The sequence below is a fragment of the Crotalus tigris genome, unplaced genomic scaffold, assembly GCF_016545835.1.
Source record: "Crotalus tigris isolate CLP2741 ecotype Arizona unplaced genomic scaffold, ASM1654583v1 scf7180000021465.51407817327:1047546, whole genome shotgun sequence".
Classification (NCBI taxonomy): Eukaryota; Metazoa; Chordata; class Lepidosauria; order Squamata; family Viperidae; genus Crotalus; species Crotalus tigris.
In genome coordinates this window covers 787667-805301 of record NW_024098522.1, presented here as the reverse complement: position 1 = coordinate 805301, position 17635 = coordinate 787667, and the positions used below count along the sequence as shown (strand labels likewise).

General features: G+C 43.7%; 1 protein-coding gene across 2 annotated transcripts; it reads left to right on the top strand.

Moving 5' to 3' along the window:
• The first annotated feature begins 1475 nt into the window (after positions 1-1475).
• CCNG2 (cyclin G2) lies at positions 1476-16635 on the top strand. Of its 2 annotated transcripts, XM_039318706.1 has the most exons (8): positions 1483-1775; positions 5085-5213; positions 7397-7534; positions 9103-9353; positions 9890-9968; positions 10056-10154; positions 10994-11199; positions 14963-16635. In XM_039318706.1, the coding sequence occupies exons 2-8, from the start codon at positions 5085-5087 to the stop codon at positions 15099-15101; spliced, it is 1041 nt and encodes a 346-aa protein (XP_039174640.1). In that variant the 5' UTR covers positions 1483-1775; the 3' UTR covers positions 15102-16635. The 2 variants fall into 2 exon arrangements, with proteins under 2 accessions (XP_039174641.1, XP_039174640.1); XM_039318707.1 differs by lacking the exon at positions 7397-7534 and having other exon boundaries at positions 1476-1775.
• The last annotated feature ends 1000 nt before the right edge of the window (positions 16636-17635 follow it).

Sequence of the window (17635 nt, the reverse complement as noted above, 5' to 3'; positions counted from 1 at the left end):
CACAAGCCTAAAAAGAGCCATATTTGGCCCTCAATTGACAGATGACTGGGGGGGGGGGTAGTGAGGACTAAGCCTTGCAGAGACATAGCAGGGGGGAAGCTTGCAGGAAAATGAGGAAGGCACGTCTAAAGGCTATGGGGACCCTGAGAGGCAAGAAGCAGAGTAACAAGGTGTTGTTGCTGTATGGCACGGGTGTCAAACTTGCCACATCCCGCGGGCCGTCAGTTTGACACCCCTGCTGTATGGAGACCCAGGATAGGCAGGCCTGGGTCTGCTCTGGGCCTCCCAAAGCCTTCCCATCTGAAGCACCCCATGGTTTGTTTAATAACCCCCATTCATTTTACGTCCATATGGGGGAAAGCAGGGAATGGGGGTCATTAAGCAAGGCCATCTCACTTAACAGCCATCACTACTAGCAACCTTAATGGGCAAGCTCCATTATGACCGTAAGTTGTGGACTCCCTGTATATTTCTGGCCAAATAAAAAGTCCATCTTGTCTGGCAATCAATGTAGATTCCACAAGTATGAAAGTTATGGATTATGTCACCCTTTCTCCCGGTCGAGTTTGTATTTTTGCAAACCTACACAAGACTTCCTGAATAGAATATATTCCCCATTATTTAGTTGATGAATAGACTACTTCTACGTATAAAAAAAAGCTTTTTGTTAAAAAGAAAAAATGGTTTCCTAATCTTCCAAAGGAGATATGGAGCACTTTTATTAAAAGGCTAATAATTAAGCCTAAGATTAAAAACTAAGGAGGAGCGAAAAAGCCTCAGAGCGCTTTTCCGTCCCTCACAGAAATGACAGTTGAGCAACAGACGGAGAAGCCCCACCCCGTTTGACGCAGCTGTAAAATAACAGAGGGTGTGTGAATGGGGGGGGGAAATAAAGAGCAAATCTCATTGGCCAAAAACAGAGCTTGGCGTCACCGTCAACCAATAAGCATCAAGTGCTTTGAATGGCAAAACAACCGAGACCAGGGATATCTGGAAAGGCAAAGCCGCTTCTATCCAATCGGCGCTCATCCACCGCTGGCCAATCAGAGAGCAGACATTTGGGCGGACTTTTCAAACCGAGTAGTTTGGGTTAATCTTGTCCCTTTAAAGGAGTGATTCGACCAAGTTAGCGTCTCCTTCCGCTCCTCTTGCCCCAGGAGAAGGTCAAAGGAACTCCCTTGACATCCGCACAGCCTTCCTTAATATGGAGGAAAAATTGCTTAATAAATATCCCACTGCAGAAACTAAGGAGAAAAAAAAGACCCTTTCTTTTCCATTTTTGAAGCTTTTAATTCCCTCCCCTTTTTTTGAGCGGCGGGGGGGGGGAAAGGAGCGTCCCATCACTGGGATGTAGATCCCTACGCCTTAAAAAAAAAAAAGAGGAAGAAAGGAGAGCAAAACAAAAGCGGAGGGTCACGTGACGGAAAGGGGGCGGAGCCGCCGGACCTGGGAGGGCAGTCTCCATTTTGAAGCGGCGGCTCTGAGGCGCCTCTCCCAGTAGCGGCGTCGCGGGGCTGACGGAAGAGCCATGGTGCAGCTCGGACGCTGAAATCCCGGCGGGGAAGAGCTGGGACTGGAGGGCGGACCGGGCGGCGGGGCGGGGGCTGAATGCGGGGCGGCTGGGTCGGTAGCGACGAGGCGCTGCCGCTGCGGCTCTGGTGGTCGTTGCTGCGGCAGCGGCGGGGATCGGTCGCCTCCCTTCGCTTCAGCCCCCGATCTGCCTCCTCCGGCCGCTCCGACCTCGGAGAAGGGAGAGCCGCCGCCGCCGCGGAGAGGTAAGTCCGACCTAAGGCGGAGAAAAACCCACCCGGGGGCGGGATGAGATAGGCAAAGAGCCCTCTTGAGAGACACAAAATATTCTATTATTATTATTATTATTATTATTAGAAAAGTCGGTATTCTCGCTCGCAGTCGATAAAAAACGTCCCCTCTATTAAAAATAAACGCGGGAGGGGAGCTAGTCAAGACTGGGACGTCTCTCTGTGTCCTATATGTGTGTATGTGGGTATATGCATAATGGGTTTGTTTATTTTTTGGGGGGAGCTGAATGCAACAAAATTTGATTTTAATGCCTGCTGATGGGTGTGCATTTAAAGTGACGATAAAGTTTTTATTCCGTTCTGTCAATTGATGGTGGCGGGGGGGGAAGGAAAAATGAGAGGGTCTCTCTGCGCATGCGCGCGATTCTCTTTGTCGGGGGGGCCGGGGCTCCTCGAAGGGAGTGCTGGGGGGGAGGGGTATCTCCCTGCGGAGATTAGGAAGAATAGTATAATGTGGAATACTACTAATAATACTGAATAGTAATGTCGAATGCTAATATTCAAACACATTTCACAATAGGATAACTTTATTGTCACTTTAAATGCATACCAATCGGCATACATTAAAAGGAGATTGCATTGCATACAGCTCCCAAAGGGTAACTGCCTCCAACACACACTGCATAAACATGGCCCCCAAAAATAAAATAAATATGCATATATCCACATACGCCTACGTAAGTGGATCAGAGAAACAACCCAGTCTAGTTTGGATGTATGCAACCAATCTTTGTGAGTTTACCCCAGGGATGGTCTAGGAAACAAAGCTGGCAGTCCTGCTAGCAATATTTCAAAACCTCCTCCCAGAGCTTTGTTTAATGGCCGAAGGGGCATCTGTGGCTCCCTTTTCTTTTGACCATGGATCCTTTGAAAACAGTGGGGGGCTTCCCTCCCTCTTGTAAGGCAGGGAGTGTATTGAAAGATGGGGATGATCTGGATGTAAACAAAACACACACACACACACATACACACCCAACTACTCCAAAAAAGGGAAGAGGAAAAATCCCGGCCAGTTTGCATCGCAGGCAGTCCTCGACTTAACGACAGTGACTTGTTCGAAGCTACGATGGCACTGTCAAAAGTTTTTCACACTTAATGACCGCTGTCGGGTCCTCTTAGTCACAGGATCAAAAATTCAGACGCTGGGTAGCGGACTTCATATTTATGACAGTTGCGAGGTCTGAGATCATGTGATCAGATCCCCTTTTGCGGCCTTGGCCAGCTTGGCGAATGGTCGTGCCTGTTAGATAAGGTGGGGGGGGGGGGACATTGTCTGATGCCTGGAATGGGTGTGAGATTGGAGAAGGCTGGTCTAGGGAGACAGACTGTCCAGATGGCCTTTGAGGTATTGTTTAGCCTCAAGGGGGAGGGACTTCAGTCTGATGGACTGAGTTTTGCATTGATGGCAGGGAAAAGAGAAGCAATGAGACTGCCCTGGAGAGAATCCAAGGTAAGGAAGGGAGAGCAAAAAAAAAAAAAAAAGCTATGGTAGAGACTTTATTTATTTATGCAATTAGGAAGAGTTGAATCGGTGTGAACACAGTAACATGGGTAAATAAACAACATTTTGGGAGCTCTTTCCAGTTCTTGAGATGGAGAGGGGAGGTCTGGTTGGGGAGGATTTAGAGATCAGACCCCTGGAATGAGAAAAAGGAAAGGAAAATGTAAACGGGTTACGGTTGGTCAGTTGGGGTAACTGGAACTAAAGTTGAGGTATTTATTGAAAAGAGAGTATTAGATTATTCTGGCAGCCCTGATACAAAGGAGAAATATGTTTTGGGAGGTTGGGTATTTTGGGGGGGAGGGTAAGCAAAGTCAAAAAAAAGTATTTTATGTTCAGAAATTGTAAGGGTATTGGGTTAGGAATCCTTTGTGTTAACCTGGGTTGTTTATAATATGATCCATTGTGTCGTTAGCGTATATCGCCTCCCCTTTGTTTTTTGTCCTGTTCCCTGTGAGGAGAAAATAGAAATTGTAGGCCTTGCCTTTTGTTTACACAGTATCTGTGTTCAAGGTTGTTGGAAACAAACTGCATTTATAACTCCAACTGAAAATTGTGCTTATCTTTGTGTGTGAGAAAGAGACGGATATCGACAGGAAATGTTTTAGGCTATTCTAAGCTCTCTGGTATCTTAGTAAAAGTCAGGTGGGTAGACTCTGAAATACGTGAGCCTTTCAACCGGAGGAGAAGCTCTTAAAATGCTAACCAGAAACCGTGCCTGTCTGCTCAAAACTGAGCTTTCTTTATTTGGTGTATAATAAGTCTACAAGAACTGGGGAATCTCTGTATTCTTTTGTCGCCCTCTACAGTTACTCACGAGTTATTGTCATGGTGTGTACGTGACAAAGCTCTCCTGTGCTTCCCCCCTCCCTCCTCTCAACATCCTCTTTGTTAACTATGTGGTGAAAGGTGGGAAAATGGAAGCTTTTCCTAGTCCTTTAAGCGGGAGGGAACATTCGGTTTTGTGTTTTTCCCTTTGTCTCCTTTTCCCATTGGATGGTTTTAAAACTTGAAAAAAGCAGTTGGACAGAGGGGATGATTGGAGAAATGATTGATTCAGGACGTTAAAAGAATGCCCCTGCCTTTTACTGTCAAGCTCCCTTCGGGTAAAAATTCTAGTGACTTTGAAATCATACTAAGGAGAAACTTCCTGACAGTGAGAACAATTAACCAGTGGAACAACCTGCCTCCAGAAGCAGTAAATGCTCCCAACACTGGAAGTTTTTAAGAAGAGACTGGACAGCCATTTGTCCGAAATGGTGTAGGGTTTCCTGCCTGAGCAGGGGGTTGGACTAGATGACCTCCAAGGTCCCTTCCAACTTTACTACTATTGTTATTATATACCTACCATTGGGTCTTTAGCATTGCAGTTCCATGATCCTATGATCTCGCTGAAGCAAAAGCAGACGACTGCCAACCAACGTGGAGATTGGTTTGACTGATTTTTTTTTCGCATTTGTAACACCTCCTGATTCCACAGTGACTTTGGGAGGCACCGCAGATGGTGAATGAAAATAGACATTCCTTTAGTCTAACCCAGTGTTTCTCAACCTTGACAATTTTAAGGCATGTGGACTTCAACTCCCAGAATTCCACAGCCAGCAATGCTGGCTGTGGAATTCTGGGAGTTGAAATCCACATGCCTTAAAATTGTCAAGGTTGAGAAACACTGGTCTAACCCATCTCAGGAAAACCAGTAATGTCGTCTGTGTATTTAGTGCCCACCCCACCCCCCCTGAAAACTTTATTTTCTTTTTTCCTAGATGAAGAATATTGAAGCTGAAGAACAGATGAGCAGCTGGCTCTTCAAACAGCTTAAACTCCATTTGGATCAGGAATCGAAATACCAACCTAGAGAAAAAGGGCTGAGTCTGATTGAGTGCACTACTGAGGTGAGGAGATCTGAAGTCTGCCAGTTGGGTGTGATGAAAAACCTCCGCTGATAATGACCTGTTTCTGGAGGAAGTGGCCAGGAGCAGTGGGGGAGGGCCTTAATGCAGTCAGAGCAGGAAGCTGTGGGTGTTAATAATTGGTTTAGAGCAGTTTGCTTTGTATTGATAGATTGCTAGTCAGTAGCACCCAAATAAAATACGTTAAGAAATCGGAATTAGACAAAAAACCCTGAAACGGGGAGGACAATTTCCTTTTGAAAAGAAAACCTCACAATTAAAATAGTTTAAAAGGAAACGTCACCAAGGAAATCCAGACCCATAAACCAGCCATCCCATAAACCAGCCATCGCAGATGCAGATGAACCCAGGAAAGGTGGGGGGCACCTCAAGAAAAGACCACTCAAGGGATAAGCCGAACCAAATTTAAAAGACCAAAGAAAAGTTTTTCCCCCTCCCCCCCCTGAGCAATTCTAGGCAAGGCTTGTTTAGCTAAAAGAAATATTCTGAGGACAGGAAACTGCAGACACATGCCTTGGACAAACAATCAAACCCATGATCCCACTAGATAGGAGCAATATAACGCTAACGAAACAGACATTAACCACATATAGAAACCCATTTGCATAAACAAAGAAACATCTCCTAGGAACAATATTGAACGCTCCCGGTCTAAACAAACACAAACTAGGAGAGATCAGGGGATTACAAACTCTAAATCATAATCTCAATAACTCAAGGGGTATAAAAAAACAGGACCCTTCACCTTGGGAAGGCACTAGCTCAGTGGTTCTCCACCTGTGGGTCGGGACCCCATTTGGGGTCGAACGACCATTTCACGGGGGTCGCCAAACAACGCAGTCCACCATTTTTTTCCCCTTTTCCTTAGCTGTGCTACTCCCTTTTATTCTATTGGCTTTTGAAAGCCAATAGAATAGACTCTCTTGAATAGAGTCTAATTCTATTGGCTTTCAAAAGCCAATAGGAATTGTCCAGGCTGTCTCTGCCCTGCTGAGCCCGCCAAAAGTCCCATTCTGCAAACGGTACTGCACCAGTTGAGTAGTCCTTGACTTACGACCAGTTGGGGGTCGCGGTATTAAAAAGGTTGAGAACCACTGCACTAGCTAGTCCAGTCCATAAACCATCGCTGTGTCACTACTCCGTCCGGTTTCTGCAATAAACCTACTTTCTGGCAGCTTGCTTCATTTTGTGTCAATTGGGAAACACAAACCATGGGGAATTCTTCCTACAGTATAAAATAGATCTATTCAAATGTTCTCATTCAGCATAATAAACTAGGGCTTATTCTGCTAGTATAAGTGCTGGATCTTGGCTTCCCACCTTTTACAACAGATATTTAAGCAGATTGTCACCCTTGATTTTTTTAAAGCTATTGGAGCATTGCTTCCCAAGTGATTTTACTGAAAAACTGGCAGCGCTCAGACGGTACGTAGCTGAAATTGCATACTGGTCCAGAGATAGTTGCAGAGAATGATGCTTTCTCTGAGAGAATGGTGCCTGCCAAATTAAAAAATGGGCCTTGCTCTTCACGAGACTAGCTAAGTTATTGAGTGAAGCAACCCTTGTTTCTGAAAGAAGCAACGATAAGATTCTTCCCAGGAAATCTACTTTGAAAAGGCAATTTACACTTATAGGTGACTTATAACCATTTAGCAACCGTTCAAGAGTTACAACAACACTGGAAAAAAGTGACTTAGGACCATTTTTCGCACTTATAACCGTTGTGGCATCCCCATGGTCACCTGATCAGAGTTTGGGCACTTGGCAACTGGCATGTCTTTATGACGGTTGTACTGTCCCGGGGCCATGTGATCACCATTTGCAACCAGCTTCCAACAAGCAAAAGTCAATGAGAGAAGCCAGATTTGTTTAATGATCACAAATTGTTTAACAGTTGTTGTTAGAAAAGGTCATAAAGAGAGGTGCGGCTCACTTTAACGGCTGCCTTGCTTAGCCATGAAAATTTTGGGCTGAATTGTGGTCGTAAGTCGAGAACTACCTTTATGGAGATAGAATTGGTTCTGACCCCTTTGACTTATGTCTCTCTGATCCTGCTGTCAAGTAATTGGCCCTCGTTGGTTCATCAGAATATAGAGCTCATGCAATGTAAACCTTTGATGCAGCGTTCTGCAACTAGCATCAAGATGTTGCTTGGCTTGTTACAGAATGAAAACACCTTATGCCCAAGACTGAGGAACGCAAAAGTGGAAGATCTCTGGAGTTTGGTCAGCTTCTTTGGATTTGCCACGGAAACCTTTGTCCTGGCTGTCAACATTCTTGACAGGTTTTTGGCGCTCATGAAGGTATTTGGAGGAAAGGAATTGCTGTCTCAGTAGTTGCAGAGTTTTATGTTAAGCAGACAGATAAACAGCCTTTACTATTTGTTCTGGACGTAAAGTAATCTAGTTCCTCTCTAAGCAGTTAGAGCAGTGGTTCTCAACCTGTGGGTCGGGACCCCATTTGGGGTCGAACAACCATTTCACAGGGGTCGCCAAACAATGCAGTCCGCCATTTTTTCCCCCTTTTCCTTAGCTGTGCTACTCCCTTTTATTCTATTGGCTTTTGAAAGCCAATAGAATAGACTCTCTTGAATAGAGTCTAATTCTTTCAAAAACCAATAGGAATTGTCTAATTCTTTCAAAAACCAATAGGAATTGTCTAGGCTGTCTCTGCCCTGCTGAGCCCGCCAAAAGTCCCATTCTGCAAATGGTGCTGCACCAGTTGAGTAGTCCTCAACTTACGACCGGTTGAGTGGTCCTCGACTTACGACCGGTTGGGGGTCGCGGCATTAAAAAGATTGAGAACCATTGAGTTAGACTAATATGTAACTGTTCAGCATACGTCAGGGATGTCAAACTCAATTTCATTGAGGGCCACATCAATATTGCAGTTGCCCTGGAGGTGTGTGGCCAGGGGGTGTGCGGCCTACTGGGTGGGCGTGGATGGAGTGGGTGTGGCCTACTGGGTGGGCATGGCCAGTTCTACATCATTCGCGTCAAGGGTGCCTGTGGGGGCCTGGGCAGGAGTGGGACAGATCTGAGGGTCTCTGGCAGAAGGGGGTGAGACCAGGGCAAGTGCCAAGGCATGGTCCACTGGAGGAGCCTCACTATTCCTCTCAGACCATGGGGGGGGGCTGGATGGTGGTGCGGGCTGCCCGGAGCCCTGGGCAGCAGAGGTCAAACACCCAACCTGGCTCTCAAGCACCCATGGCACCAAGCCCAGCCCCACTTCCCCAAGGGGGCACCCAGCTGCACTTACCTCCTCCTCAAGGCTGCTGCTGCTGTGCTTGCTCTCATTAGCCAGGTTGCTCATGATGGGTACGAGGGCAAAGTCAAAGGGAGACTGAATGTGTTTCAGCATAGATGGCCACCACAAAATTGTACATTGGCTCCCGGCTGGCCGGCCTGGGCCAGGGCCAAGGCAGTGGGGGCCGTTCCCTCACTGTTTCCAGAATGGCTTCGTGGGCCACATGAAGGCCCCTGGGCCTTTTGTTTGACATGTCTGGCATATGTTATATATTAAAAGCGTGTCATATTTAAAATATACTTTCATATTTTCCTTTTCTCTCTCTCTCCCTTTGTTTTTCTTCAATCTGAGCCCCAGTTACGGGCCACTTTTTATGGCGGCAATTATATATGTGCTCCACTAAGGCCACGTGAACACGTGCTGAAATTCTAGGAAATATTTGTCATTGGTGGAATGTTGAGCGGATTTAAGATTATCGGAGGCTTTCTCGTTTAATACTTCCTATCACTGAGAACTGAAATTGAGACAGTTTGTTGACTGAAACAAGTAGACCTGCAATATTTTAAAAATTCAGTATTGTCGAGTAGCTGGTTATTCATAAGGTGGTTTTCCTTTGACCTATTAGGTGAAACCTAAGCATTTATCCTGCATCGGAGTCTGTTGTTTCCAGCTGGCTGCTCAACAGGTCGAGAAGGAAGGCAACATCCCGTCTCTCCATGATGTCATCCGAATTAGCCAATGCAAATGCACGGTTTCTGACCTAAAGCGGATGGAGAAAATAATATCAGAAAAACTGCACTTTGACTTCAAAGCAACTACTGCCTTAACTTTTTTGCACTTATACCATACTATTGTACTCTGCCATACCTCAGAAAGGTAATGTTGGCCCAGTTCAATGCTTTCATTTCCAGTAAAAAAAAAAAAAAAGATTGAAACATCCAATACAGAGAGTCCTTGACTTATGACTGAGATTCCGATGTGTAAGCCACGATGATCAGCACTTAGCATGTAAACTGCACACAGCTTTGAATCTGACTCAAGTCCCTTTTTCAGGGTCTGCTGTAACTTCAAACCGTCACTAAGTGACTGGTTGTGAGTTGAGGAGCACCTCTATCCCTGTTAACACTCTGATTTCTTTCTTTCCAATATTTGCTGTAGTTCAGATACTTTAATGGCTGACAAGTTTCTGTATGGTTCATATACAGTGAGATAAATCAATCTGGCTATATCTTAGACAGCTTGTTCTGTTTGATTTGGAAAGCAAATGGATTCACTGTGTATTTTCCGAGTTTAGATTTACACCCTGTACTAAGACATGATTTAGTAGGCTCTGATTTAATAATGTTGTGTAAGCTCAAGTCCCGATGTAACAGGTGCATCCGGCAGTAATATTTTATTGTGGCCCTTTGCAGGAAAGAGTTGTTGAATCTCGACAAACTGGAAGCACAACTTAAAGCTTGCAACTGCCGACTTGTTTTTTCAAAAGCAAAAGTAAGTTTGAAATAAACCGTTCGCAATGTGAAAGTTGAGGTCAGTGACTCAATTTCTGGGCTGAATGTGTATTTTTGTCTCCCGCAGCCATCCATTTTGGCCCTGTGCCTTCTCTCTCTCGAAGTGGAGACTCTGAAATCCATTGAGTTGTTTGAAATTCTCCTGTGTGTTCAGAAGCACTCCAAGGTAAGAAAGCAGCATTCGTTACTTGAGGTCCAGCTATCCCGTTACACCTTTTCGGGGGGGAGGGGGGGAATAATAGAGTTGATTCAAAAATGTGTGAGGTTTTTTGTTTTAAACTGTATAGAGCAGAGGCCCCCCAACCTTTTGGACACCCGGGTCCAGTTCCGTGGAGAGAGGTTTTTCCACGGACCGGAGAGTGCGTGGTTTTGTGTGTTGCCTGCATCCCAAGGATGGGGCTTTCCTTGTGTGTGCGGACTGGTTGCTGGCATGCCACGGCCCGGTACTGATCCACAGCCCAGGGTTTGGGGACCCCTGGTATAGAGGAAAACGCCCCTCCCTTTTTGAAGGTAGATAATTTGGGAAGGAAATGCATCTTCCTGGAATAGAGAATTCCTGGCCTCCTGTAAATGGAAGACAGGCCATGACTTTTTTCCCATTTACCTTGGAAAAGCGAATGTTCTGTTAAAAGTTGCATCATCTCACATATATGTTATCTCCTCAATGCGTCATTCAGACGGCATTTCTCCACAGTCTCGTACATATGTGGGTTCAGTTAAAACCCGTGGGACAAATGTGGTTTGAGTTCATAGAATCATATACTTGGGAGTCTTCTAGCTTAACTCCCGGCCCAAGACAGGAGGGTGGTCCAACCTTGAAAAACTGCAGCAATGAAGCCCACACGGTTACGTGTACCAGTTGATTTGCTTGAAGGCTGAGCTATATGAATCGATGTCGGATGTGCGGAGCCGGGATTATACGCCAGATAATGTGAATGCAATGGCAGCCGTGGTTGATTTGTGAAACTTTTTTTAAAAAATTCATACGTGATTTTTTTTTTTCAGATAAGTGACAGTGACTTACTGTATTGGAGAGAGCTGGTCTCAAAATGCTTAGCAGATTATGCTTCTCCCGCCTGCTGCAAGCCAGACCATAAAAAACTCGTCTGGATTGTTTCAAGACGCACTGCCCAGAATCTTCAAAACAGCTACTATAGTGTTCCTGAGTTGCCCACAATCCCAGAGGCTGGATGCTTTGATGAAAGCGAGAGGTAGGTAAAGTCTATCGGGCTTTCTCTCTCTTATTGGCTATCTGTAGGTGACTTAAGTAACTTAAGGGTAACTTAAGTTATAGGTAACTCAAGTAACTTAAGGGTAACTTATTTTTCAATGATGTAAAAGGCACGAAGGACAGATTGATGACCCCTCGACCAGCATTTCCTGCGCTGGCATTTAGAAAAATAAAATTATATGTATTTAGGAGTAAAGGCTACACTTGTCATCTCTCGGTTTCGATGGTCAAATTTTGTGTTTCCGTGGCATTGACACAACTACGTTTAGAAAGTCCTCATTTGGAAAAATAAGTAACGAGCATTTTTTGATAACTGCTGTGGGTCAGAATAAACGAACTTTCCCCCATTTGTCGCCTCTTAGAAGGATTGGATTACATCTACTGCAGGGGTCTTCAGACTTGGCCCTTTTGCCTGGCTGAGGAATTCTGGGAGCTGAAGTCCACAAGTCATAAAAGGGCCAAGTTTGAAGACCCCTATCATAGAGTCATAGAGCTGGAAGGGACCTTGGAGGTCTGCTAGTCCAGTCCCCAACCCAAGGCAGAAGAGTCCTCATACTATTTTCAGCAAATAGTTGTCCATCTTTTCTTGAAGACTTCCAGTGATGGAACACCCACAACTCTGGGAGGCAAACTATTGGTTTCCATTGGTTAATTGTTCTTATTGTCAGGAAATTCCTCCTTGATTCTAGGCTGGATCTCTCTTTAATGATCTTCCACCTACTACTTTTTGTCCTGCCCTCTGTGTGACAACTGTTCAAGTATTGAAAGATGCTATAAGGCAGGGGTCTTCAAACTTGGCCCTTTTATGACTTGTGGACTTCAACTCCCAGAATTCTTCAGCCAGCGTGCCTGGCTGAGGAATTCTGGGAGTTGAAGTCCACAAGTCATAAAAGGGCCAAGTTTTGTTTTTGTTTTTTATTGAAATTTTTATAAACATTTTACAATAAAATCCCTCCCCACCTCTCTCCCTCCCCCCTCCCATTGACCCTCCCCCCCCTTCCCAGAGCTGAATACAGAGCTAAAAACAAAAGAAAAACATAAAAAAATAAATAAACATCAAACAATTATACATAAATCCTAAAAAGTTTTTAAACCCCTTTAACTCCATTACAATAAAATCAACAAATCTAAACATAACAACTTTATACAATAAGTTATTCAAAAGCTAAATAATACTTTCTAATCCCATATTTGTTCTGAACAAAATTTACCCATCTTTTCCATACAGAGTTGTATCTCTCTTGTGAATGGTCTTTCAGATAAGCCGATATTTTTTGCCATTTCTGATAAATAAGAAACTTTAAAAAACCATTCCTCTAAGGTAGGCAAGGAGTCTTTTCTCCAATATTGCCCAATCAATAACCTTGCTGCCGTAATAAAATTCAACATTAAAATAATCTCTTTGCTGTCACAATCTTCAATAATACCTAACAAAAATAATTGTAAAAGAGCCAAGTTTGAAGACCCCCCCCCCCGATCTATGTATCTTGCTGGAGAAGATGGGGCGTATATTTAGAGAGGACCTAGTAGGGTAAACTAGAATAAGCTATTTTATTTTGGGAAGCTTTTTATTCCCATTGGAATAGAATGGCTTTTCCATTCTCCTATGTTTTCAGTAGACTTCTCAGATTATTTAAGGCTGGGTATGTACTTTGAATTAAATCCCATGTTTGCACTGAGATGTCGGTAATTGTGAGTTGGTTTTTCCAAGGCCATAGCAATTAGCTCTTCCACGATCATTGGTGAACGTGCTACCTTCCATTCCCCACCCCCACTCCCCTATGCTTTAAATTAAATACGATGGCATGCAGATTGGCAGAGGGAGGAGCTGATGTCTCTGGTTATCCAGTGAAGTCATCTCTCTTCAGATTCCTTTTTGTCAGTGGCAATGAGATGAGTAGTTAAGTACACAATTATGCTAATGAGACTGAGGATCACAGTGGGAAAAGATAATTACCAGCACTGCTGAATCCGCACATCTCTTTCTTAACAGCAGTAGAATTTTGTTTGCTGCTTGGAGTCTAATGGACAGCCATCATTTAAATTATATTACCTGGTATTTCAAAGCATCTTTATTTCAAATCGTACATTAAGTCTCCTTTGCATTGTGCTGATGATTACAACATGAAGATACCTGTGTTTTCTTGGAAAAGTATGGAAATCGTTTTGCAATCCTCTCCTTCCATGATCTGGCTCGGGCTTGTCTGCCTGTCTATCTACTTAATTTCAAAAGATGACTAGGGCTGGTACATTTTAAAGTGCACATAATTTTTGAAACAAGCTGTTGCCTGGATGCTTATCTCCTATACACAATGAACTCTTACAATTCCCTGTCAAACGGTGATTCACGACTTCTCCTACACTGGATTTTATCAAAGGCTTTTTCAGACAAAGCTAAATATTACCTCCTACTATGTCCTTTATCTGCTAAGATGCTATCTGGAGAGTTTCATTGTTTAGCAAAAACTAATTTGGTAGCTAGATGTAGAAAATTAGTAGGGTTTTTTTTTAATTTGCCATTTTAAATTTTGGCTCATCAAATACATGTAACAAATATAACTCAGGGAACTTGTATTATATTCCCATCAAAGGGGAAAGAATGTTCCTTGAGTTTACAGCCTTACCAGCATCTCACTAAATATCCGAGGGAGATGGGTGGTTAAAAAATATGAAAAACAAATAAAATGTTTTAGGAGACCTCCCTGAGATTCTTCTGGAAGGTTATTGATGCCATCAGTGGGCTCAATAACCTAAGTGGCTGATTATCAGAACTGTTTTGACCTTTGCACTTAAAATTCTGAAGCTTGCAAAGCCAGTGTCATGGTTCCGACAGATGAAACTCTTCAAAGAACTTCGAGGCATTGTTTACCTTAAAGAATCTTTATTGGAGTAGCATAGCTTCAGCACTAACATAGTTGAAGCCAAAATCTGAATTCCCCTCCCCTGGCACATAGTATCAAAGCACAATTCCCTCCTCTAATTTACAGTCATAAATCACATTCTCCAATTAGTTTGAAATGCAGGCTTTCCCTCCAGTTCTTCCACCCGGCCATTTCTTATCATCTCTTATTTCAAAAAACCTTGATTCTCACACTAGTTACAATATTGTTATGTCTAACTCCCATCACAGCTAGTTACTCACTGATTCAAATGTAATATATCTGGTTAGAGGCGGATATATTTGCTAGAAAATTGGGTATGTTTGATTAAAAAAAAATACTTTGATAAGGAAAAAGGTACAGTAACTTGGCTGACTCAGAAGAGAATAACATATGATGAATACAGGCAGTCCTCACCTTACAACCATAAGTGAGCCCAACATTTATGTCGCCAGGCAAGAAATTTGTTAAGTCAGCTTTGCCCCATTTTACAACTTTTCTTGCCGTCTTTGTCAAGTGAATCCCTGCAGCTGTTAAATTAGTAACAACGGTTGTTAAGTGAATCTGATTTCCCCAGAAGGGGATCACATGACCCCCCCGGGACAGTGCAACCCGTCATAAATGCGAGTCGGTTGCCAAGTATCTGAATGTGAATCGCCTGACCGTGGAAATGCTGCAACGGGTCATTAGTGTGAAAAAACGGTCCTAGGCCCCATTTTTTTTTCAGTCCCGTTGTAACTTTGAACGGACACTAAGCAAACTGGCTGCAAGTCGGTGGCTACTGTACCATATTTGGTTACTCTTTTTTTTTCCCCTTTTCTTTCTTCGTGATGGCTGATTAGTGTCATCGTTTTCTTTTTGCAGCGAGGACTCCTGTGAAGACATGAGCTGTGGAGAAGACAGCCTGAGCAGTTCCCCTTCGAGTGACGGAGAAGGCGCCTTCTTTTTTGACCTCAAACCAAAATCAAAGTGGCAAGCTCTCTCCTTCGATTCCATGTGCTAGTCTGAGCTGTTCGACGCATCATACTATTTTTAGGCAATAAGTCTCTTAAACCAGCCCTCTCTCCCGCTCGGGTGCCTTCCAAGTGCAGGCTTCCACTCCCAGAATCAGCAGCCCCACCCCTTAACTTGTCGATAAAAAAATTCTGGGGGTCGAAATCGACACGGCCGGAATGTGCTACGGTTGGGGGGGGAAAAAGCTGATCTTAGCATTCCTTGTCCTTTGGAACAAGATCTCATGGAGTACTCACAGTACGTATTGTGCTTTTTACCTTTGTACGATGGTAACGTCTGATGTGGCGCGAGGGATCAAGTGAACCATTTCAAACCTTGCTCAGCGAGAGACGATCCACAGGAGCACAAGATTTGCCACCACCGGAGCACAAGACAGCGTCAAAAACTTTGAGCTGGGCTGGAATTCTCTGCTGAACATAGGTTGAATCCTGGTGGTGACGTATTTGGTGGATAAATGAAATGGCAGTGATGTATATGAATTTCTTTTCTTTTTTTTAAAGATTTTAAATAATTTTTTTTGTGTTATTCTTTTAAAGAAAAAGTATTCCTGGGAGTTTCAGGAGACTTGTTTTAATCACCAATGCTGTTTTGGGGTCGAAATAAATAAGCTGCTTTTTTGTTTTTTTAAACGCAAAACCAATCCACATCGGTTCTGAAGCATATTTTAGTGCTAAAATTTCTAAAGGTGACCTTTCAAATCCTCAAATTAGGAAATGAAATGTTTTTAGAAAACCTTAGTGTTGCTGTTAAAACAAAAAACATACTATTAAAATTAGAAAGTACCGGATTTCAATGTAAAGTCCCCAGTCCCTCCCATAGCTTATTTCAGTATTTCTTTTACATCGTTATTAAGTAAATCTATATTCATTAACTTTTGCATGCTTAAGTCAAAATGGTTAGTGGAAAGGCAATTGATTATGGAGAAGTTTTGATAAATGTGAAGTTGATAAAATGGGTGTCATGACATTTAATTGCTTGCCTTCTCCCCCCCCCCTTTTTTTTTTAAAGCACAGACTTAATGGTTGCTTTACTTTAGTTCCTTCAAATATATGCAAAGTAAGCAAAAGAAGTCATTTAGTCTGTACTAATAATGTGAAAGCAAGGCTATGGTTGAAATGAAGCTGCAATAAAGTTATGATCCTTGCTTTGTGTGTTTTTCCTGTGTAGCAGAGGTGAATGTTTGATAACGTGCGGTGTGATCTGATTTTTATAAAGAAAAAAAAAGTTTACAAAAATGTGTAAAAATGTAAATTAAAACCTGTAAAAAAAAACTTAAAAAACAAAATAAGCTGAAAAATATTGTATTTTTTACAGTGTACGTTACTTTCTGTATGTTGCATGTAGATATTAATTTATTATACCTTGTATATGATATAAATAATGTATATGGAAGGTTGGGGGGGGGTTGGTACTACCAGACTGTCAGAATGTTTTTTGAAAGCTATTTTTGCTCAGAAATAACTCAAGATTCTCTCTCTCTGCTTCTAGTCAATAAAACCAAATGCTTTTTTTTTCTTTTCTTATCTGAGTCTCTGGTGATTTTTGGTATAACAGGGCAGCTGGGACAAAATCAGAAACCAGAACACATTTTTAAGGAAGTGGTCACAACTTCTGAGTAACTGGAAAGTTAATTGTAATGAGGATGTGAAGATAAAGTGAAAGTGAAGATAATATTACAAGAAAATGGTAATGAACTTATCCTAGGCTTCTGGAGAGATTTTCGACACCATCCTGCACAACATATAACCAGACTAGATGCGTTTAAAAAATAACCTGGTAGAAAACAAAGTGAAGGAGGGTGATTACAGGTAGAATTTCAGATCAGATAGCCTAGTGATGGCGAACCTTTTAGAGACCCGAGTGCCTAGACCACAACCCAAAGCCCACTTATTTAGCGCAAAGTGACAGGGCCGCTTCAGCATTGTGGTGCCCTGGGGGGGGGGTGGCCCACTGGGTGGGCATGGCTGCGGTTATAACAGCAGACTGGGTGGGCATGGCCACCTCGATGTTGCTCATGGGGGGGGATGCCTCTGGGGGCCGGGCAGGGTTGGGGGAGATCGAGGGGGTCTCTGGCAGGTGGGGCGGTAGGCAGGAGGCCCAGCATAGATGGGGAGGCACGCAATCCTAGCTGGGACTGGGGGGCCATGGTGCTGATGGGGATCTGGCTTTCCCTGCTCGGGGTGGCCTTTGGGCGTGGGCATGCTCTACCACCTCTACTCAAGTTTGCTAGCTGGCCGCTTCGCCTCTTTTGTGCTGGGTGGGGCTGCCGCTCCGGGCAGTGGTGACGACCTAATGGACCTGCGCAAGCTGCTGGCAGCGGCAGCGCACATGCCCACAGAGGGCTCTTGAGTGCCGCCTCTGGCACGCATGCCATAGGTTCGCCACCACTGAGATAGCCAATCAAATCCATATCCTAACCTGCTAACATACGTATACAAGTAGTCCTTACAACCACAACTGAGCCCAACGTTTCTGTTGCTGAGACAGTTGTTAAGTGAGTTTTGCCCCATTTTTCGATCTTTC

Excerpts from the sequence above, each read along its gene's own strand:
- CCNG2 (XM_039318706.1), top strand. The coding sequence starts at position 5,085 with ATGAAGAATATTGAAGCTGAAGAACAGATGAGCAGCTGGCTCTTCAAA. Across the intron at positions 5,214-7,396 it reads TGATTGAGTGCACTACTGAG|AATGAAAACACCTTATGCCC; the intron begins GTGAGGAGATCT and ends GGCTTGTTACAG. Across the intron at positions 7,535-9,102 it reads GGTTTTTGGCGCTCATGAAG|GTGAAACCTAAGCATTTATC; the intron begins GTATTTGGAGGA and ends TTGACCTATTAG.